Here is a 24,440-nt window from a genome sequence, read left to right as displayed (position 1 = left end):
TTTTAGATATTTTAATTAATTTAACTTTTAAAATTAATAAACGAAATTTTAGTGAGCCACACTAGCACAAACAGTTGAGGATGAGCCTCATCACCAAGGTGATTCAGAATCGAACCTCACACAGGTAGTTGTGCCCACAGGTAGTTGTGCTGTGTGCTAGGGGGAAGAGATGCGCTAAAAAATCTAGTCAGGTGAACCCTGATGTAGCCCAGATAAAGTACGATCTCCAAATAACTTTGATGGAATAGACACCCTGAAAAACCACATGTGAATCTTTAAAAATCACAAACAATTTGACAAACAAAAAAATTATAAACAAAATTTTATAAAAATAAAATAATTTAAAAATAAAATTTCAACCATCTTGATTTTTAATTAAAAACTATATGGAATTCACTATTAATAATACTCTAATGGATGTGATTTCAATTAAAAACTATATGCACTTCCCTACTAATAATGGATAGGATGTGAAGTTGTGTGGATATGTCATTCACAACTACTTTATGATTGTGAATGAGCATATAAGGAAATTAGGTTAATTGTATCTATTTTCGTAAATTCTTTCTCGAACTTTTGGTTTTACATTTGGAATTTGGGATGTGAAGTTGTGTGGATATGTCATTCACAACTACTTTATGATTGTGAATGAGCATATAAGGAAATTAGGTTAATTGTATCTATTTTCGTAAATTCTTTCTCGAACTTTTGGTTTTACATTTGGATTTTGGGTGAGTTTTTTTTCAAACATTTGGTTTCACATTTGATTTTTGGTTTCCCATATAAATTTTTTGTTTTTTTAAATTTATTTATTTATTAATATAGTAAAATATTTGATGTTCATTTTTTGGTTTTTAATTATGTCTTCGGTAATAGTTTTGTTTTGTTTTTTTTTTTTTTTTTTAAGATTTTTTTTATTTTTCTGTAAGTGTTTTTTTCGTAATATATTATTTAATTTATGTATGTGTGTGTTTTTTCTACATTTCAACTTTTTATGTTTTATTTTGTGTTTTGAGTTGTAATTCTCTTATTACTTTGTTTTGGGCAAATCATTAATTAATTGTCATTATGAATTATTCGGGTTTTGAGAATTTAGAAAAATCTTTAAAATTAATCAAGAATTGGGTATATTAATATTTTTTGTGATTTCTAAAGTCCAATAGAATGAATATCAATGCACATCTTAAACTATTATCATCATGAATTTTCTCATTTAAGAAAAACATTTAAAGTAGTAGGTACAAAATGTTGGATTTGGTCACTAATCTTACTTAAAATTGTCAATCAACAACCCCAAATCAGAAAATGTCAATAAAATGATGTAAGAAAATGATACTATGTAGCAAATACTAGAGAATATAGACATTGTAATTAAATGTAAGAGAATGTAGACTTTAGCAGTTAATATTGTTGAAATTTTTGGGAGACACGTGTAAATGTTTCGGCTGCACACTCCACCCATTAGACTTTCAGTTGTTAAAAACGTCATAAACAAACATATGTAACACAAAATTTTAACTTGTCCACTATTTCAAGTGTCACTCCACCCATTATCAAAAACAAAAAAAGTTGATAAACTACAGAAAACAAACGTATCCCTTTTCCACACATTGATAAACAACTAAAAATAATAATAATCATAATTTTCAATAATTTTAAATATTTATTAAATCTATTAAATTTTCTAAATTTTCAAATAAATAAATATATATATATATATATATATATATATTATCTTCCATTTTATTTAAATTTATACTCACAAATCTCTTACATGGATATGAAATCTTAAATATTTTTGCTTTTCCAGAGTTACTATTCAATTTTAATATACTAAAATAATATATATTTTTTTAAATCCAAACCTGTAGTTTACACATCTACTATTTCAAACAAAATTCACATATGTTTCATAGTAACTATCCATCCACACAATTCATAAAGTTCATACAGTATTTGAAATTGCTTGGCTTACCACGACACACGACCAGACCATTCTTAAAATTTACACAGTGATTGAGATTGGTCGGTTTACCGAGTGGACTTGACCCCAGTCTTTATTGAGACGTCTCCACGTTGAATTGGAAAAACCTGCAACGGCTCAATGAGTATTTTTCATTGACTGATTGATGTTGAATGTAAGGTTAGAAGGCTACTCCACTGGATCGAATGACCACAGAGATTTCGAGGACAAGGCGCAACAATGGCGAAGTCGCTCTACGAAGACTGACATGCCTTTCAATTACTCATTAAGCCGTCGTGGAGGTTATACGACCTCGCACATCTCCATCCATATCCAAGCTTTAGGCTTTAATTTTGCACACACAAAACATGATTGTATATTTAAGTCCATCTCTAAGACCGCTCATTTTTTTTACGTTATCATCGACTTTAAAATATCACGAAATTCCTCTCTGGTTTTCATCCGTCGCTCAACGTCATACGCTGTTCGAATCGACTCAGGAAAACGAACTTTAGGTCTAACTCATAAATCCACGTTTAAACACGTTTTACGTTTCTAACACGTGCGGTGATGTCATCTTTTTACCATATTAATTCGTATTATAGTCCGACAGTGGCACAAGGCTCATTACAACGATTCCTCAGTTCAGTAATAACACAATCACGTGTCACAGGCTCGTCTGGTTTCAATATCCCAATACCATGACCGATTTTTCAGCAGCTGCAATGAAAGGAGGGCAGTCCCCCCATGCTCCGCTTATTGAGAGAAGGCAGCGCAAATCCTCACCACATCATATGTCCCTGGACGTGGCTCAACCCAACACTCGACCCCTTTGCTATCCAAACGCGCTGCCAAAGTTGGAGACCATTTCAGCTGGGAAGGAATTGGCACACGAGGAGAACAAGAGAGGTTCCAAGAGCAGAATGGATACAGAATTGGAAGAGTTAAAAGGTTTTATGGATCTTGGCTTTGAGTTCAGGAAGGACCAGTTGACCCCGCGATTGCTGCTTCTTCTTCCTGGGTTGAAGCGATTAATCGATCATGAAAATAGCTCCAAGATTTTGGAGTTTCAAGAATCGTCCTTGCAAAACTGGGAGCTACCAAACTCAAATGCAGGAGGAGTGGATATGAAAGAACATCTCAAACTCTGGGCTCGTTCTTTAGCTTCAACACTAAAAGGTCAATAACAAGTGTATACAAAAGGCCCCGAACAATTTCAGGCGATGATATCTAACTTTTGATAGAAGAATAATATGATTGTACTTTGATCATCATCTCACTTTAACATCCAGGCATTGATTTCCTGAAAATCTTATATCTTTTAGGGTACCTTTCGCTGCTGCATTTTATCGAATTGGACCGTATTCTTAACGAAATCTCTTGAAATTTTGCAGTAATTATCAGAACATCTGTGATAATATCCTAGTTATGCTGACAAACAAACTTGTTGGATCACTTGTTGGATCAAATTTAATATCAAAATATAAAAAACTCTTGCGTAGAATTCTTATACCATTTCATAAGACGTATTGAATTTTACATTATAATTTAATTTTGGGGGCTGGGGGCTAAAAAAAAGTTTATAGCTGTTCCAAAGATTACATTCCAGAATTTGCTTCTCAGGTGATATAACATTTCTTTGTGGATATACAGACTATGAAAAAACTAGTGGAATATAAGAGCAAAGAGGCTAGTTTCGACATATAGCTAGTTATACCACTAAGAAAGTAGACCAGGCTATTACTAAAAGCTAGAACATAAGTACTTAAGACTAATAACCATATATAGGTAGATATATATAGCTAGTTATACCACTAAGAAAGTAGACCAGGCTATTACTAAAAGCTAGAACATAAGTACTTAAGACTAATAACCATATATACCATATATAGGTATATATAGGTAGATATAATTTGAGCGATATATCACTGATCAAAACCAAGATTAATAACCATATATAGGTATATATAGGTAGATATAATTTGAGCGATATATCACTATCAAAACCAAGAGCAAGTTTTCTTTCATATAAGCCTATATAATTGGACTAAAAAAATCCAATTATATAAAAATCTCCAAGCTTACACTTGAGAGTACCTCCACAAATTCTTTACCATTTACAACAAGAAATTTGAAGTAATTACATCTCATTAATACATGTGGGATAAATGTAGTTTCACATATTTATATATTGAATGATAACAAAGGTATTTTACTCCATTATTAATGTGCGTTAACTATTTTACATAAGATTACAACTTATTCTCACATAACATTAGACATTATTACCTTCTAAAGTAACTCATTTCAACACCCCTTTAATGATGACTAACAAGAGAGAAGATTTATGGACGAATATGATATTACATCAACACATCCCCTTGATGACAAGTTTCCACATTCTCAACAACTTTTAAAGATTCACAAACTTTACGTTTGTCACATGTTTGGTGAAGATACCTATGAACTATTGCTCAATGGAACAATACTCTAAAGAAATAACAACATCCACAACAAGATCTCAAATATAGTGAGTATCAAGATCAATGTATTTGGTTTTGGAGTGATACACTAAATTATATGCAAGTAAATTACAATTTGATTGCCACATTTTGACTTTGTAGCTAATTTATGAACCAATCCAAGCTTGGTAAGAACAGGTAATAATTAAATTTCTTCTTTAGTTACTTAGCTTCCATGTACTCTACTTGATGAGAAAATTATAATGTATTGCATATTTGAGCTGTTAAATATGTGTAATCTAGTTCTTTATGAGTTTTTCAAGGCTATGAATTTATTTTTACATTAAAACATGCAATCTAACATAATTATACATTCAAAAACACAATTTGAGTAACAAAAATTTGTGATCTCATCGGGAATTTAATCATTAGATTTTCGTGAAAAAGCTCATAAGGTAGAACATTTAGACTTTATTGGTTATCGTTAGGATTTTGGTTTTCTGTCAGATTCTTTTGTGTGTGTGTGAACATCTTCATTTGTGTGTATTTTGGATTTGTATTATGGATGGGGAGAATAACGAGCTATTTAGTGATTTAATTCAAAACTTATACCCAAATGCAAGTTTTCTACATTTTAAGTTTTTTGGTTAGTAACGAATGATACATTTCTTGGCGATATCATTATATTTTATTACTTAGAAATGCATTTTTAAATGTATAAATAGATTTGGAGCTCTAAAAAGCCTTGAAACAATCAATATATAAATTTAATAAAAAATTAACAAAAAAACTAAAACATATAAACTACAATACAACTCACACTTAAAATTTTAAAAATTATCAAATAACATTTTTTAAACAAAACTTTTCTTTTATTTTTAAAATTTATTATTAAAATTTTCCACTAAATAAAAATATTTAACTAATTAATATCCTTCACAATAATTTAAAAAAAAAACCAATTTTAGATATTTTAATTAATTTAACTTTTAAAATTAATAAACGAAATTTTAGTGAGCCACACTAGCACAAACAGTTGAGGGTGAGCCTCATCACTAAGGTGATTCAGAATCGAACCTCACCCGGGTAGTTGTGCCCTGTGCTAGGGGGAAGAGATGCGCTAAAAAATCTAGTCAGGTGAACCCTGATGTAGCCCAGATAAAGTGCGATCTCCAAATAACTTTGATGAAATAAACACCCTAAAAAAACCACATGTCAATCTTAAAAAATCACAAACAATTTGACAAACAAAAAAATTATAAATAAAATTTTATAAAAATAAAATTTCAACCATCTTGATTTTCAATTAAAAACTATATGGACTTCACTATTAATAATACTCTAATGGATGCGATTTCAATTAAAAACTATATGCACTTCCCCACTAATAATGGATGGGATGTGAAGTTGCGTGGATATGTCATTCACAACTACTTTATGATTGTGAATGAGCATATAAGGAAATTAGGTTAATTGTATCTTTTTTCGTAAATTCTTTCTCTAACTTTTGGTTTTACATTTGGATTTTGGGTGAGTTTTTTTTCAAACATTTGGTTTCAAATTTGATTTTTGGTTTCCTATTTAAATTTTTGGTTTTTTTAAATTTATTTATTTATTAATATAATAAAATATTTGATGTTCATGTTTTGGTTTTTAATTATGTCTTGGGTAATAATTTTGTTTTGTTTTGTTTTTTTTTTAAGATTTTTTGTATTTTTTTGTAATTGTTTTTTTGTAATATATTATTTAATTTATATATGTGTGTGTTTTTTCTACATTTCAACTTTTAATCTTTTATTTTGTGTTTTGAGTTGTAATTCTCTTATTACTTGGTTTTGGGCAAATCATTAATTAATTGTCATTATGAATTATTCGGATTTTGAGAATTTAGAAAAATCTTTAAAATTAATCAAGAATTGGGTATATTAATATTTTTTGTGATTTCTAAAGTCCAATAGAATGAATATCACTGCACATCTTAAACTATTATCATCATGAATTTTCTCATTTAAGAAAAACATTTAAAGTAGTAGGTACAAAATGTTGGATTTGGTCACTAATCTCACTTAAAATTGTCAATCAACAACCCAAAATCAGAAAATGTCAATAAAATGATGTAAGAAAATGATACTATGTAGCAAATACTAGAGAATATAGACATTGTAATTAAATGTAAGAGAATGTAGACTTTAGCAGTTAATATTGTTGAAATTTTTGGGAGACACGTGTAAGAAGTTTAGCCTCTACAATGTTTCGGCTGCACACTCCACCCATTAGACTTTCAGTTGTTAAAAACGTCAGAAACAAACATATGTAACACAAAAGTTTAACTTGTCCACTGTTTCAAGTGCCACTCCACCCATTATCAAAAACAAAAAAAATTAATAAACTACAGAAAACAAACATATCCCTTTTCCACACATTGATAAACATCTAAAATTAGTAATAATCATAATTTTCAATAATTTTAAATATTTATTAAATCTATTAAATTTTCCAAATTTTCAAAAATATATATATATATATATATATATATAAATAAATTATCTTGCATTTTATTTAAATTTATACTCACAAAACTTACATGCATATGAAATCTTAAATATTTTTGCTTTTTCCAGAGTTACAACTATTCAATTTTAATATACTAAAATAATATATATTTTTTTAAATCCAAACCTGTAGTTTACACATCTACTATTTCAAACAAAATTCACATATGTTTCATAGTAACTATCCATCCACACAATTCATAAAGTTCATACAGTATTCGAAATTGCTTGGATTACCAAGACACACGACCAGACCATTCTTAAAATTTACGCAGTTATTGAGATTGGTCGGTTTACCGAGTGGACTTGACCCGAGTCTTTATTGAGACGTCTCGACGTTGAATTGGAAAAACCTGAAACGGCTCAATGAGTATTTTTCATTGACCGATTGATGTTGAATGTAAGGTTAGAAGGCTACTCCTCCGGGATCGAATGACCACAGAGATTTCGAGGACAAGGCGCAACAATGGCGACGTCGCTCTACGAAGACTGACATGCCTTTCAATTACTCATTAAGCCGTCGTGGAGGTTATACGACCTCGCACATCTCCATCCATATCCAAGCTTTAGGCTTTAATTTTGCACACACAAAACATGATTGTATATTTAAGTCCATCTCTAAGACCACTCATTTTTTTTACGTTATCATCGACTTTAAAATATCACGAAATTCCTCTCTGGTTTTCATCCGTCGCTCAACGTCATACGCTGTTCGAATCGACTCAGGAAAACGAACTTTAGGTCTAACTCATAAATCCACGTTTAAACACGTTTTACGTTTCTAACACGTGCGGTGATGTCATCTTTTTACCATATTAATTCGTATTATAGTCCGACAGTGGCATAAGGCTCATTACAACGATTCCTCAGTTCAGTAATAACACAATCACGTGTCACAGGCTCGTCTGGTTTCAATATCCCAATACCATGACCGATTTTTCAGCAGCTGCAATGAAAGGAGGGCAGTCCCCCCATGCTCCGCTTATTGAGAGAAGGCAGCGCAAATCCTCACCTCATCATATGTCCCTGGACGTGGCTCAACCCAACACTCGACCCCTTTGCTATCCAAACGCGCTGCCAAAGTTGGAGACCATTTCAGCTGGGAAGGAATTGGCACACGAGGAGAACAAGAGAGGTTCCAAGAGCAGAATGGATACAGAATTCGAAGAGTTAAAAGGTTTTATGGATCTTGGCTTTGAGTTCAGGAAGGACCAGTTGACCCCGCGATTGCAGCTTCTTCTTCCTGGGTTGAACCGATTAATCAATCATGAAAATAGCGCCAAGATTTTGGAGTTTCAAGAATCGCCCTTGCAAAACTGGGAGCTACCAAACTCAAATGCAGGAGGAGTGGATATGAAAGAACATCTCAAACTCTGGGCTCGTTCTGTAGCTTCAACACTAAAAGGTCAATAACAAGTGTATACAAAAGGCCCCGAACACTTTGAGGCGATGATATCTAAATTTTGATAGAAGAATAATATGATTGTACTTTGATCATCATCTCACTTTAACATCCGGGCATTGATTTCCTGAAAATCTTATATGTTTTAGGGTTCCTTTCGCTGCTGCATTTTAGCGAATTGGAACGTATTCTTAACGAAATCTCTTGAAATTTTGCAGTAATTATCAGAACATCTGTGATAATATCCTAGTTATGCTGACAAACAAGTTGGATCAAATTTAATATCAAAATATAAAAAACTCCTGCGTAGAATTCCTATACCATTTCATAAGACGTATTGCATTTTACGTTATAATTTAATTTTGGGGGGTGGGGGCTAAAAAAAGTTTATAGCTGTTCCAAAAATTACATTCCAGAATTTGCTTCTCAGGTGATATAACATTTCTTTGTGGATATACAGACTTTGTGGATATACAGACTATGAAAAAACTAGTGGAATATAAGAGCAAAGAGGCTAGTTTCGACATATAGCTAGTTATACCACTAAGAAAGTAGACCAGGCTACTACTAAAAGCTAGACCATAAGTATTTAAGACTAATAACCATATATAGGTAGCTAGTTATACCACTAAGAAAGTAGACCAGGCTACTACTAAAAGCTAGACCATAAGTATTTAAGACTAATAACCATATATAGGTAGATATAATTTGAGCGATATATCACTGATCAAAACCAAGAGCAAGTTTTCTTTCATATAAGCCTATATAATTGGACTAAAAAAATCCAATTATATAAAAATCTCCAAGCTTACACTTGCGAGTACCTCCACAAATTCTTTACCATTTACAAATATAATATTTTCATGTTCGCTTCTTTCATGGGTCTCTCCTAACTCTATTATATAACAAGAAATTTGAAGTAATTACATCTCATTAATACATGTGGGATAAATGTAATTTCACATATATATATTGAATGATAACAAAGGTATTTTACTCCATTATTAATGTGGGCTAACTATTTTACATAAGATTACTACTTATTCTCACGTAACATTAGACATTATTACCTTCTAAAGTAACTCATTTCAACACCCCCTTTAATGATGACTAAAAAGAGAGAACATTTATGGAGGAATATGATACTACATCAACACACCCCCTTGATGAAAACTTTCCACATTCTCAACAACTTTCAAAGATTCACAAACTTTACGTTTGTCACGGGTTTGATGAAGATACCTATGAACTATTGCTCAATGGGACAATAATCTAATGAAATAACAACATCCACAACAAGATCTCAAATATAGTGAGTATCAAGATCAATGTATTTGGTTTTGGAGTGATACACTAAATTATATGCAAGTAAATTACAATTTGATTGCCACATTTTGACTTTGTAGCTAATTTATGAACCAATCCAAGCTTGGTAAGAACATGCAATAACTAAATTCCTTCTTTAGTTACTTAGCTTCCATGTACTCTACTTATGAGAAAATTATAATGTATTGCATATTTGAGCTGTTAAATATGTGTAATCTAGTTCTTTATGAGTTTTTCAAGGCTATGAATTTATTTTTACATTAAAATATGCAATGTAACATAATTATACATTCAAAAACACAATTTCAGTAACAAAAAATTGTGATCTCATCGGGAATTTAATTATTAGATTTTCGTGAAAAATCTCATAAGGTAGAACATTTAGACTTTATTGGTTATTGTTAGGATTTTGGTTTTCTGTCAGATTCTTTTGTGTGTGTGAACATCTTCATTTGTGTGTATTTTGGATTTGTATTATGGATGGGGAGAATAATGAGCTATTTAGTGATTTAATTCAAAACTTATACCCAAATGCAAGTTTTCTACATTTTAAGTTTTTTGGTTAGTAACTAATGATATATTTCTTGGCGATATCATTATATTTTATTACTTGAAATGCATTTTTAAATGTCTAAATAGATTTGGAGCTCTAAAAAGCCTTGAAACAATCAATATATAAATTTAATAAAAAATTAACAAAAAAAACTAAAACATATAAACTACAATACAACTCACACTTAGAATTTAAAATTTTAAAAATTATCAAATAACATTTTTTAAACAAAACTTTTCCTTTATTTTTAAAATTTATTATTAAAATTTTCCACTAAATAAAAATATTTATTTAATTAATATCCTTCACAATAATTTAAAAAAAAAAAAACCAATTTTAGATATTTTAATTAATTTAACTTTTAAAATTTATAAACGAAATTTTAGTGAGCCACACTAGCACAAACAGTTGAGGGTGAGCCTCATCACCAAGGTGATTTAGAATCGAACCTCACCCGGGTAGTTGTGCCCTGTGCTAGGGGGAAGAGATGCGCTAAAAAATCTAGTGAGGTGAACCCTGATGTTGCCCAGGTAAAGCACGATCTCCAAATAACTTTGATGGAATAGACACCCTGAAAAACCACATGTCAATCTTAAAAAATCACAAACAATTTGACAAACAAAAAAAATTATAAACAAAATTTTATAAAAATAAAATAATTTAAAAATAAAATTTCAACCATCTTGATTTTCAATTAAAAACTATATGGACTTCACTATTAATAATACTCTAATGGATCTGATTTCAATTAAAAACTATATGCACTTCCCCACCAATAATGGATGGGATGTGAAGTTGCGTGGATATGTCATTCACAACTACTTTATGATTAATACTCTAATGGATCTGATTTCAATTAAAAAGTATATGCACTTCCCCACCAATAATGGATGGGATGTGAAGTTGCGTGGATATGTCATTCACAACTACTTTATGATTGTGAATGATCATATAAGGAAATTAGGTTAATTGTATCTATTTTCGTAAATTCTTTCTCGAACTTTTGGTTTTACATTTGGATTTTGGGTGAGTTTTTTTTCAAACATTTGGTTTCACATTTGATTTTTGGTTTCCCATTTAAATTTTTGGTTTTTTTAAATTTATTTATTTACTAATATAGTAAAATATTTGATGTTCATGTTTTGGTTTTTAATTATGTCTTGGGTAATAGTTTTGTTTTGTTTTTGTTTTTTTGTTTTTTTTTTAAGATTTTTCGTATTTTTCTGTAAGTGTTCTTTTCGTAATATATTATTTAATTTATTTTTTTTAGAGAAAAAACCATCATAGATTTATATTAAGAAAATATAATGGTCTGCATTACATAACAAGATTTGGGGGCAAGAGGAGCCCAGATGCAACTAAATAAAGGCAAGATATCGAGGATCTACCAAAACTTATGACAGGAACATATACATCTGTATTAACCCAAGATGATACGATAACCATTCTATCATAATAGAAGCAAAAACAGAAAAAGATTGGCTGATGATACACCACTCATAGAGAATCAACAACCCTTGCATGGATGAGAGTCATATTCCGTTTAAGCTGAAATCCTGGATGTGGAAAGAGCAACCATCCATCATGACTGATAATGAGCACAGACCAGGTTGCATGCTGAGACCATCCTTTGAGAGGATATCAGCCTGGGCATTCCAAGAACGAGGAATATGCTGAAACGATATCCGGTTAATTAAGTTGCTATAGAAACTGATGCGACTTAACCATCCAAGGAGATGTGGACAGTTAATAAGACCCAAACCATTAACATGATCAATGAGCGACTTTGAGTCTCCAAAGATCGATATAGACTGTATACCCAAGAAGACACAGAAAGCAAGCAGCCCCGAGAGAGCCCTAGCCTCCGCCATAGAATTCGAGCCAAAACCACCCTGCCAAGATAAAGAATAGTGAAGGCTGTCATTTATAACAATGACAACCCCACAGCCACAACAATGGTTGCGTTCAGCTCCATCAAAAAACGCGGCAGGGGTCTGATAGGAAAAGATTCCCAGCTCCTTTTTGCAAGCTTTTTTTGGCTGAGAGTCGACCTGATGAAAAGAGTCATGGCATGCCATAATACGCTGAAGAGTTGCATGAAGGGGTTCCTTTGATTCTTGAAAAATTTGAGCATTTCTCCATTTCCATAAGAACCAAACAGCAATGATGAACAATGATCTCCAGGATAGACATTGCCCACTCCACCACTTATAACCATCCTGTACAGAAGGAAAGATAAGGTAAGGAAAACCAAAAACTAATGAAAGTTCATACCAGATATGGAGGGACGAGGCGCATTGAAAAAACATATGCATGTTTGTTTCCTTTGCATTGTGGCACATTGCACATCTGCTGGGACCCTGCCAGCTTTTTCTTTGAAGAACCTCCCATGTGAGATTCTTGTTCCCATAAACTAGCCAAGAAAATAAAATCATTTTTAGCGGGCATGCCGCCTCCCAAAGGCATGGAGGGAAGAGCAGATCAGGACTCCCAGCACGAACCGAGATCATCGCAGCATATATATCCTTTACGCGAACTGGCAGTTTTGCTTTAGGAAGAGACCATACCAAGGCATCCATTGTACCTGTTCGAAAAATCCCCAAGCTATTTAGTCTCTCTTTTACAGAGAACTAGAGAGGGATCAGCGATTGAGGCAAAAGCAGATCCTCCCCATCCTTCCAGACAGGGATTGGGCCTGACCAGGATTTGATCAGTTTATCCCATGTGAAGCATCCCTGTCTATGAAGAAAGCATATCAGCGGAGAAGGGAAAGAGAAGTCCAGACCATTTGAAATAGAGTCAAAACCGATAAGCATACTAGATCCCGAGCATAAAGTCCATCGAAGATTTTTCATGAAGAAAGGATGGACTTTCCTGAGGCTTTGCCAGATAGTCGATCCCTTTCTAATGCCAATGGAGCGCCTTCTGTACCAGAACTCTAAGCTTCTGCCTTTTAAATATTTCGCCCTTATGACCTTGCTCCATGGCCCCTCGCCAAAAATACCTCTATAGAGAGATTTGCAGAGAAGAGCTTTCCCGAAAGAGCGCATGTCTAAAAGACCCCAACCCCCCAGCTTCCTTGGTTTTGATATTGAGGCCATCTTGACTAAGTGGAATTTGCTCTGAAAAACTTGACCACCCCAGAGGAAATTGGCTGCCAAATTGTTCATTCGGTTAATAATACTAGCAGGGAGAAAGAAGATGTGAGCCCAATAAACTGCTAGTTGAGATAGAACAGCCTGTACTAAAATGAATCTGCCAGCTAAAGAAAGAAATTTGAACTCCCAGCCTGAGATCTTTTTATAAAAACGGTCCAATAACCATAGCCAATCCTTCTTGAAATTTCCTTTTGCCTTTAGGTTGAACCCCAAATATTTAATCCCATCCTTGATCGAAAAGTGAGCAATGCCCATCATCTCAGAGATCCAATGAACAATTTCCATGTTAGAGTCATTATGAAACAAAGATGATTTTTCCTTGTTGATAAACAGACCAGTTGCTTTCTGAAATTTTACAAGGATATCATTTAGGCATGCCCAAGAAGCCCTACAAAGCATAGCAAAGATGAGGACATCATCTACAAAGAGATTGTGAGAGAGGGAAATGTCCTTGCATATCTTAACCGGGCGGCATTTCTTGTCCTCAATCGCTTTATTTATCTGCAGGCTAAGAGAGTTCATTACCAGGATGAAGAGCAGAGGAGAGAGGGGGCATCCCTGTCGAAGACCTCTCTCCGCTTGAAAGAATGGTGTAGGAATTCCATTTACAATGACTGAGTAACTGACATTTTCAACGCAAGACATCACCCAATTGATGCTCTGAGATTTCAATCCTATTTTGGCCAGCAGAATTCTTAAGAAGCCCCAGTCTACACAATCATAGGCTTTTTGCAGATCAATCTTGAGAATGGCCGCATCCAAATTTTTTGACAGCATTGTGAACAGAGTTTCCTGGGTCATGGCAACAACATCCAAGATGATGCAGCCCTTTAAGAACGCATGTTGGTCTCTGGAGATGAAAGAATTTAGAATGGGCTTCATCCTTTCCGCAATAATTTTTGAGATAATTTTGAACATGATATTGCAGAGCGAGATAGGCCTGAAATCATGGAAGGAATCAGAGCTTTCCTTTTTAGGAATTAAAGCAATAAAGGTGGAAGAGATAGCACTATGGATGCTTCCCGCCATCCGTGATGCATCCACCATCCGCAGCAGGTCCGCTTTGAAAAGGTCGAAGAAGTGAGAGAAGAATTCGATTGGCCATCCATCTGGCCCAGGGCTTTTATCCTTTTTGAAAGCTTTGATGGCTCTCAGGAGTTCTTCTTCAGAGATCGGCTTGATGAAATTGTCATTTGCCGGGTCATCAAACATTTGCGGAACCAGTTCAATGCCCCATAGAGCATCTTGAAAGGTTACTTCCCTTCGTCTGTATTGATTCTGGAAAAATCTCGATGCCTCCGCCGAGATTTCATTCTGAGATTGGAGAACATTTCCCATGTCATCTCTGATCCTCCATATAGAATTTTTCTCTCTTCTAGCATTTGCATATTTGTGAAAAAACCTCGTATTCCTGTCCCCCTCTTTGAGCCAGGTGGCTCTACTCTTAAGTCTCCATGTAGCCTCCTCCTTTAACAGAATCGATTGTTTCCTTTTTTCTAGATTTCTTATTCTGCATTTTATATCTAGAGACAGGCTATTCGGATCTGCTGTATCTACAAGGGAATCCAGTTCCTTTTGGATATTATTTAACTCTTGTTTGTCCTTTTTCTTTTGGATTTGCCAATCCTTTGCCACCCTCCTCAGATCTCCCATCTTTTCACGAAATGTCATGAATGGAGCCATCTCTGATTCCAAGAGTTCCTTCCATTTGCTTGTGATGATTTCATTAAAAGATGGGTCATCTAAATGGATCCTGTTGAATTTAAATGAGTAGCCGAGTCTAACATCTATACCCCGCCATTCAAGGAAGATGGGTCTGTGATCAGAAGTGTAGTCATTCCCAATGGACGATACTGGCATTCCCAATTTCCCAATGATGCTTGAGTGGATGATGAATCTATCGATTCTCTTTGCAATATAGGCCTCCCCAGTCCTGCTGTTATCCCAAGTAGGCTTCATTTTATTGGGCAGTATGTCCACCAGATTCCTATTCAGTAGTTCCTTCCTGAGCCTGTCAGCCAGAGGGTCTATTTTCCTGCAATTTCCCCAGCATTCATCAGAACTGAGAGTCAGATTTAAGTCACCTGCTATCATCAACGATTCGATCTCAAGAATATGCGAGGCAAAGAGCCTTTCCCAAAAAGAGAGTCTGTTCTTATATGGAGCATAGACATTTAGCATATTGAGAACTATGGCCTGGCCCCTAATAGAAGCCGAAATTAATATTCCTGCACAACATTTGAAAGCTTTTGCCTTAATCCAAACAGGGTCCCATAGGACCACAAGACCACCCGACTGACCATTTGCTTCAGTGGCAACCATAAACCACGAAGGGAACATTCTCCTAAAGAAAGCTATAGACACATAGCTGGGGTGCATGGTTTCCTGTATAAAAATGATTTTAGGATGAGCTGAAAAGAAAATTTCTTTGAGCGCATTGAATTTTGGAGATGCGCCCAGTCCCCTGATATTCATTGAGGCGAGGAATGTCATTTGGATGACTCGCCAGCCACACATGCTCTAAGAGGCTGAAACTCTGATGAATCCAGTACTGGAACTTCCACTAAAGATAAATTCCTCACACCATGCTCAGAGACCATTGATCGCCCTCTAAAATGGCGGCTACCACCCTTATGTTTCTTCCTGACAGTAATATTCTTTGCAGATTTGGGACTAATGACAGGATAGGACGGACTGGAAGGTTTATGAATGGTCAGAGGCTCAAGTCCCAGAGATTTTTGATGAAGGAAAAAGTCAATATCGCTGTCGAATCTATTGACCGGGGACTCAGAAGGCGAGTTAACCGGAGTAGACATGAGAATAGGATCTTTTCCTTTTGGATCAGAAGAAAGAGATTTGACTGGAGTCGGGGATGAGGAGGAGATCTGAATAGGAAGAGAACCGACCACGAGATCCCTTTGATTCATAGCAGGAGGAGAGGGAACCGGAAATTCCTCCTGGGGCTCAGGAATAGGAGAGCATACAAAAGGAGGCGAAGTGAAAGTATCAGGTCGGCCTAGAGAATCTTGAAGAGAGCAGCAAGGATCCGGTTCGATATGAGGGCCGTGATTAGGCGGATTCTGAGACAATAATTGGCCGGGGGCCAAATGCTTCTGATTATTCTTTTGCGAGATCTCCAGAAAACCAAACGAATCCGAGGAGCGCTCGGGTTCAGACCTCCTATCTTGCTTCATAGAAAATCTCTTGTTCCTTCGGGAGAGACGATGACTGCAGTTTTTAATCAGGTGTCCCGTTTTATGACACAAGGAACACCTAAAAGGTATTCCCCAAAAATCTAACCTTTGATGGATTTTGAAGCCGCCCCATGCTATCTCGATATGGTCAGGATAACCTCCTTTGTACGGCTTCTCTATGAGGACCCACGCAATACGCTTATCTTTCTCACCTCTGCACCAGGGGTCTACATAAACAAACTTGCCAATCGAATTCCCAATCTGAGAGAGAGATTCTTCCGACCACAGTTCCAGAGGCAAGTTCGGAAGTTTTACCCAGATCAGGCTGTTCGATGGAGTATTCTTTAAAGGGTCAAAACCAATATACCATCGGGAGAGGGATAAAAAGCTTCTACCAAAAACCCAGGGATTATGAAGAATAGTTTCTAAATCAGAAGCTTTTAAAAAATGGAAAGAGTACCATTCCTTCATCAGACGGGAGATGACAGGAGTATATCCAATCAGGGGGGACCATTTATCAGTCAGCCACTTCCTCATGTCCACATCACCCATTTCAGGGAAATGCCATTTCCCAACCAGAGCTAGAGTTTTCAAACTATTAATACGTTCAGCAAGAATGGCACAATCCAAAGAAATGGCCTTCGGAGGAGGTACTGTTTTGACAGGGTTTTTTGTCTTGTTGAAGGAGAGGTTGGGAAGCCCATCCTCTCTGGCATATACCTTTCCTTTTTTCAAAACTCCCGAAGTGTGCTCCGTAGGACAAGGAGGATTTGAATCTTGCCAGGCAGGATTGATTATCATATCTTCCACCGTGGCTTGCCAGCCTGTACAATTTGATGATTTTATCCGAGCCTCCTCAACTTGGATAGAGGCCTGAATGAGAGCCCGTGTGGCGAATGAGTCAGATCCATCCGCCATTTTGGAGGGAGATAGGACCCAATAAAGCCTGCGGATGCCTAGAGACTATAAAAAGAAAGCGACAAGTACTGGAGAGAACCGATCCGTAGATCCTTTTCAGAACAAAATCCCCAGATGAAGAAACTCCTAGAGAAAAAGATGAGAGAGGACAGCTCAGGAAGGATCCAATCCGTAGATTCTATCCTGACATAAGGACGCAACAAGATAAGAATATTTATGAATTCTGCAGAAAGAGGCTCTCGGGATCCGGAGGATAGAAGACTCCAGAAGAGGAAAATTTAAAACGATAAGACCATCATTCTTGAAACTCCTATTGAGAAGACAGGAGAGGGCAGTTCTCCGCCGCCATTCGAAGACTAGAATTGAATGAAGAGGATTGTAGAAGCTGTAACGGATGGAAATAGGGTACAGATGGGTACAGGGGACAGAACGGGTTTGAATAGAGCCAAATTACTCTCCAGAGAAATTTGAAAAAAACCCCCCTACAGTTCGTTGGGAAAAAAAAGAGGCAGCAACGCAAATTAACAATTCCGGCAACCATCCCAGAACAGGAAAGCTTTGAATCATCCAAAAACCAGAGTAAGACAAATACTAATCTAAGCAGTAGAATGGTCCTGACAGTCAATACAGCAACAATATAGCTGGAAAATGCACCACCATTTACCAATTCTGATACGAAAGTCTGTGCATGGACTATAAATAACTATAGAATTCTTAATCTTAACCAATAGTGACTTCAGCATGTTTAAGAAAGCTAGGAGATACAGACCATTATCATTTATCAGAGCTATTATTAGGTTCCTATCATGGGACTAGATTGATATGCTTCAGCTTTTACTGAAATGACAAAAACTACCATCTGATAACAAAAACAAACAGCAGAGAGGAGAGATAAGAGCTGACCTGTAGAGCTTCACCGAAAGCAGCGAGAGAGAGCGTCCATGCGCAGAAGCGATAACTCCATCAGATAGAACGAAGGGAGAAGAAAAAAACAGGAGTTCTCTCGTTGACAGTTAAAAACAGAGAGACGTCGCGGCCACAAGGCCCAGGTCTGAAAGACACGGAAGACAATCTCTCGTTGAGAGTTAAAGACAGAGAGACGCTGTGACCACAAGGCCCGAGTCTGGAAAAAACGGAGGACAATCACTTTGCAGGCTATATATAGGATTTTTGATAGAACAAAATGACTTGCCAGGCGTCCTCAAGGAGAGCCGCTAAGGTTCCGAAAGTGCCACTCCAGCACTATCATGCACGAAGGTGATACGTGGCCGGAAACAGGGGAAGGAAACCATGCATTTGAAGCTGGCACGGTATCGAAGGCTGAAAGGTGGCGAAGGGAATCCCAAGAAAGAGATTGGTTCCCACCGAAACGGCATCCAATCAGCTGGTTGACTAGATAAAGCTAATCCTCACAAGTGGTAAGCTCATGTGATAGCGAAGGTTAGAAACTGGCAGGTGGATGACTCCTATGAGTACTGGAAACTCCCTGATTCGCCGCTCTCTCCCGCGCTTCGGCTCCACTCTCCGAGTTGCCTTCAACTTTTTATGTTTTATTTTGTGTTTTGAGTTGTAATTCTCTTATTACTTTGTTTTGGGAAAATCATTAATTAATTGTCATTATGAATTATTCGGGTTTTGAGAATTTAGAAAAATCTTTAAAATTAATCAAGAATTGGGTATATTAATATTTTTTGTGATTTTTAAAGTCCAATAGAATGAATATCAATGCACATCTTAAACTATTATCATCATGATTTTTCTCATTTAAGAAAAACATTTAAAGTAGTAGGTACAAAATGTTGGATTTGGTCACTAATCTCACTTAAAATTGTCAATCAACAACCCCAAATCAGAGAATGTCAATAAAATGATGTAAGAAAATGATACTATGTAGAAAATACTAGAGAATATAGAAATTGTAATTAAATGTAAGAGAATGTAGACTTTAGCAGTTAATATTGTTGAAATTTTTGGGAGACACGTGTAAGAAGTTTAGCCTCTCCAATGTTTCCGCTGCACACTCCACCCATTAGACTTTCAGTTGTTAAAACATATGTAAAACAAAAGTTTAACTTGTCCACTATTTCAAGTGCCACTCCACCAATTATCAAAAACAAAAAAGGTTAATAAACTACAGAAAACAAACATATCCCTTTTCCACACATTGATAAACAACTAAAAATAATAATAATCATAGTTTTCAAAAATTTTAAATATTTATTAAATCAATTAAATTTTCTAAATTTTCAAAAATATCTATATATATATATATATATTATCATAATATAATATTTTGCATTTTATTTAAATTTATACTCTCAAATCTCTTACATGCATATGAAATCTTAAATATTTTTGCTTTTCCAGAGTTACAACTATTCAATTTTAATATACTAAAATAATATATATTTTTTGAAATACAAACATGTAGTTTACCCATCTACTATTTCAAACAAAATTCACATATGTTTCATAGTAACTATCCATCCACACAATCCATAAAGTTCATACAGTATTTGAAATTGCTTGGCTTACCACGACACACGACCAGACCATTCTTAAAATTTACAGTGATTGAGATTGGTCGGTTTACCGAGTGGACTTGACCCCAGTCTTTATTGAGACGTCTCCACGTTGAACTGGAAAAACCTGAAACGGCTCAATGAGTATTTTTCATTGACTGATTGATGTTGAATGTAAGGTTAGAAGGCTACTCCTCCGGATCGAATGACCACAGAGATTTCGAGGACAAGGCGCAACAATGGCGACGTCGCTCTACGAAGACTGACATGCCTTTCAAGCACTCATTAAGCCGTCGTGGAGGTTATACGACCTCGCACATCTCCATCCATATCCAAGCTTTAGGCTTTAATTTTGCACACACAAAACATGATTGTATATTTAAGTCCATCTCTAAGACCACTCTTTTTTTTTACGTTATCATCGACTTTAAAATATCACGAAATTCCTCTCTGGTTTTCATCCGTCGCTCAACGTCAAACGCTGTTCGAATCGACTCACGAAAACGAACTTTAGGTCTAACTCATAAATCCACGTTTAAACACGTTTTACGTTTCTAACACGTGCGGTGATGTCATCTTTTTACCATAATAATTCGTATTATAGTCCGACAGTGGCACAAGGCTCATTACAACGATTCCTCAGTTCAGTAATAACACAATCACGTGTCACAGGCTCGTCTGGTTTCAATATCCCAATACCATGACCGATTTTTCAGCAGTTGCAATGAAAGGAGGGCAGTCCCCCCATGCTCCGCTTACTGAGAGAAGGCAGCGCAAATCTTCAACTCATCATATGTCCCTGGACGTGGCTCAACCCAACACTCGACCCCTTTGCTATCCAAACGCGCTGCCAAAGTTGGAGACCATTTCAGCTGGGAAGGAATTGGCACACGAGGAGAACAAGAGAGGTTCCAAGAGCAGAATGGATACAGAATTGGAAGAGTTAAAAGGTTTTATGGATCTTGGCTTTGAGTTCAGGAAGGACCAGTTGACCCCGCGATTGCTGCTTCTTCTTCCTGGGTTGAAGCGATTAATTAATCATGAAAATAGCGCCAAGATTTTGGAGTTTCAAGAATCGCCCTTGCAAAACTGGGAGCTACCAAACTCAAATGCAGGAGGAGTGGATATGAAAGAACATCTCAAACTCTGGGCTCGTTCTGTAGCTTCAACACTAAAAGGTCAATAACAAGTGTATACAAAAGGCCCCGAACACTTTCAGGCGATGATATCTAACTTTTGATAGAAGAATAATATGATTGTACTTTGATCATCATCTCACTTTAACATCCGGGCATTGATTTCCTGAAAATCTTGGACCGTATTCTTACGAAATCTCTTGAAATTTTGCAGTAATTATCAGAACATCTGTGATAATATCCTAGTTATGCTGACAAACAAGTTGGATCAAATTTAATATCAAAATATAAAAAACTCCTGCGTAGAATTCCTATACCATTTCATAAGACGTATTGCATTTTACGTTATAATTTAATTTTGGGGGGTGGGGGCTAAAAAAAAGTTTATAGCTGTTCCAAAAATTACATTCCAGAATTTGCTTCTCAGGTGATATAACATTTCTTTGTGGATATACAGACTATGAAAAAACTAGTGGAATATAAGAGCAAAGAGGCTAGTGGAATATAAGAGCAAAGAGGCTAGTTTCGACATATAGCTAGTTATACCACTAAGAAAGTAGACCAGGCTACTACTAAAAGCTAGACCATAAGTACTTAAGACTAATAACCATATATAGGTAGATATAATTTGAGTGATATACGATAAGTACTTAAGACTAATAACCATATATAGGTAGATATAATTTGAGCGATATATCACTGATCAAAACCAAAGCAAGTTTTCTTTCATATAAGCCTATACAATTGTACTAAAAAAATCCAATTATATAAATATCTCCAAGCTTACACTTGAGAGTACCTCCACAAATTCTTTACCATTTACAAATATAATATTTTCATGTTCGCTTCTTTCATGGGTCTCTCCTAACTCTATTATATAATAAGAAATTGGAAGTAATTACATCTCATTAATACATGTGGGATAAATTTAATTTCACATATTTATATATTGAATGATAATAAAGGTATTTTACTCCATTATTAATGTGGGCTAACTATTTTACATAAGATTACTACTTATTCTCACATAACATTAGACATTATTACATTCTAAAGTAACTCATTTCAACACCCCCTTTAATGATGACTAACAAGAGAGAACATTTATGGAGGAATATGATATTACATCAACACACCCCCTTGATGACAACTTTCTACATTCTCAACAACTTTCAAAGATTCACAAACTTTACGTTTGTCACAGGTTTGATGAAGATACCTATGAACTATTGCTCAATGGGACAATACTCTAAAGAAATAACAACATCCACAACAAGATCTCAAATATAGTGAGTATCAAGATCAATGTATTTGGTTTTGGGGTGATTTTGGAGTGATACACTAAATTATATGCAAGTAAATTACAATTTGATTGCCACATTTTGACTTTGTAGCTAATTTATGAACCAATCCAAGCTTCGTGAGGACATGCAATAACTAAATTCCTTCTTTAGTTACTTAGCTTCCATGTACTCTACTTGATGAGAAAATTATAATGTATTGCATATTTGAGTTGTTAAATATGTGTAATCTAGTTCTTTATGAGTTTTTCAAGGCTATGAATTTATTTTTACATTAAAACATGCAATGTAACATAATTATACATTCAAAAACACAATTTGAGTAACAAAAAATTTTGATCTCATGGGGAATTTAATCATTAGATTTTCGTGAAAAAGCTCATTAGGTAGAACATTTAGACTTTATTGGTTATTGTTAGGATTTTGGTTTTCTGTGAGATTCTTTTGTGTGTGTGAACATCTTCATTTGTGTGTATTTTGGATTTGTATTATGGATGGGGAGAATAATGAGCTATTTAGTGATTTAATTCAAAACTTATACCCAAATGCAAGTTTTCTACATTTTAAGTTTTTTGGTTAGTAACGAATGATACATTTCTTGGCGATATCATTATATTTTATTACTTGAAATGCATTTTTAAATGTATAAATAGATTTGGAGCTCTAAAAAGCCTTGAAACAATCAATATATAAATTTAATAAAAAAATTAACAAAAAAAACTAAAACATATAAACTACAATACAAATCACACTTAAAATTTAAAATTTTAAAAATTATCAAATAACATTTTTTAAACAAATCTTTTCCTTTATTTTTAAAATTTATTATTAAAATTTTCCACTAAATAAAAATATTTAATTAATTAATATCCTTCACAATAATTTAAAAAAAAAACAATTTTAGATATTTTAATTAATTTAACTTTTAAAATTAGTAAACGAAATTTTAGTGAGCCACACTAGCACAAATAGTTGAGGGTGAGCCTCATCACCAAGGTGATTCAGAATCGAACCTCACCTGGGTAGTTGTGCCCTGTGCTAGGGGGAAGAGATGTGCTAAAAAATCTAGTGAGGTGAACCCTGATGTAGCCCAAGTAAAGTGCGATCTCCAAATAACTTTGATAGAATAGACACCCTGAAAAACCACATGTCAAGCTTAAAAAATCACAAGCAATTTAACAAACAAAAAAAATTATAAACAAAATTTTATAAAAATAAAATAATTTAAAAATAAAATTTCAACCATCTTGATTTTCAATTAAAAACTATATGGAATTCACTATTAATAATACTCTAATGGATCTGATTTCAATTAAAAACTATATGCACTTCCCCAATAATAATGGATGGGATGTGGAGTTGCGTGGATATGTCATTCACAACTACTTTATGATTGTGAATGAGCATATAAGGAAATTAGGTTAATTGTACCTATTTTCGTAAATTCTTTCTCGAACTTTTGGTTTTACATTTGGATTTTGGATGAGTTTTTTTCCAAACCTTTGGTTTCACATTTGATTTTTGGTTTCCCATTTAAATTTTTGGTTTTTTTTAATTTATGTATTTATTAATATAGTAAAATATTTGATGTTCATGTTTTGGTTTTTAATTATGTCTTTGGTAATAGTTTTGTTTTGTTTTGCTTTTTTTTAAAGATTATTTGTATTTTTCTCTAAGTGTTTTTTTCCTAATATATTATTTAATTTATATATGTGTGTGTCTTTTTCTATATTTCAACTTTTTATGTTTTATTTTGTGCTTTGAGTTGTAATTCTCTTATTATTTGGTTTTGGGCAAATCATTAATTAATTGTCATTATGAATTATTCTGGTTTTGAGAATTTAGAAAAATCTTTAAAATTAATCAAGAATTGGGTATATTAATATTTTTTTGTGATTTTTAAAGTCCAATATAATGAATATCAATTCACATCTTAAACTATTATCATCATGA

General features: G+C 34.5%; 2 protein-coding genes across 2 annotated transcripts; both read left to right on the top strand.

The window, feature by feature from the left end:
* Positions 1–2,664: 2,664 nt before the first annotated feature.
* Positions 2,665–3,150, top strand: LOC149192819 (uncharacterized). The gene has a single exon (XM_089407128.1). It carries the CDS (start codon positions 2,665–2,667, stop codon positions 3,148–3,150), a length of 486 nt encoding a protein of 161 aa, XP_089263254.1.
* Positions 3,151–7,904: 4,754 nt separating this feature from the next.
* On the top strand, positions 7,905–8,390 carry LOC149192818 (uncharacterized). The gene has a single exon (XM_089407127.1). It carries the CDS (start codon positions 7,905–7,907, stop codon positions 8,388–8,390), a length of 486 nt encoding a protein of 161 aa, XP_089263253.1.
* The last annotated feature ends 16,050 nt before the right edge of the window (positions 8,391–24,440 follow it).

Source organism: Pinus tabuliformis, chromosome 2_2 (assembly GCF_031772625.1).
Source record: "Pinus tabuliformis cultivar Carrire ecotype Pingquan chromosome 2_2, CPIR1, whole genome shotgun sequence".
NCBI classification, from domain to species: Eukaryota; Viridiplantae; Streptophyta; class Pinopsida; order Pinales; family Pinaceae; genus Pinus; species Pinus tabuliformis.
Note: the sequence above shows the minus strand (reverse complement) of the source record. Positions and strands in the feature narration are given on the sequence as shown.

Coding starts and splice junctions, on each gene's coding strand:
- LOC149192819 (XM_089407128.1), top strand. CDS start 2,665: ATGACCGATTTTTCAGCAGCTGCAATGAAAGGAGGGCAGTCCCCCCAT.
- LOC149192818 (XM_089407127.1), top strand. CDS start 7,905: ATGACCGATTTTTCAGCAGCTGCAATGAAAGGAGGGCAGTCCCCCCAT.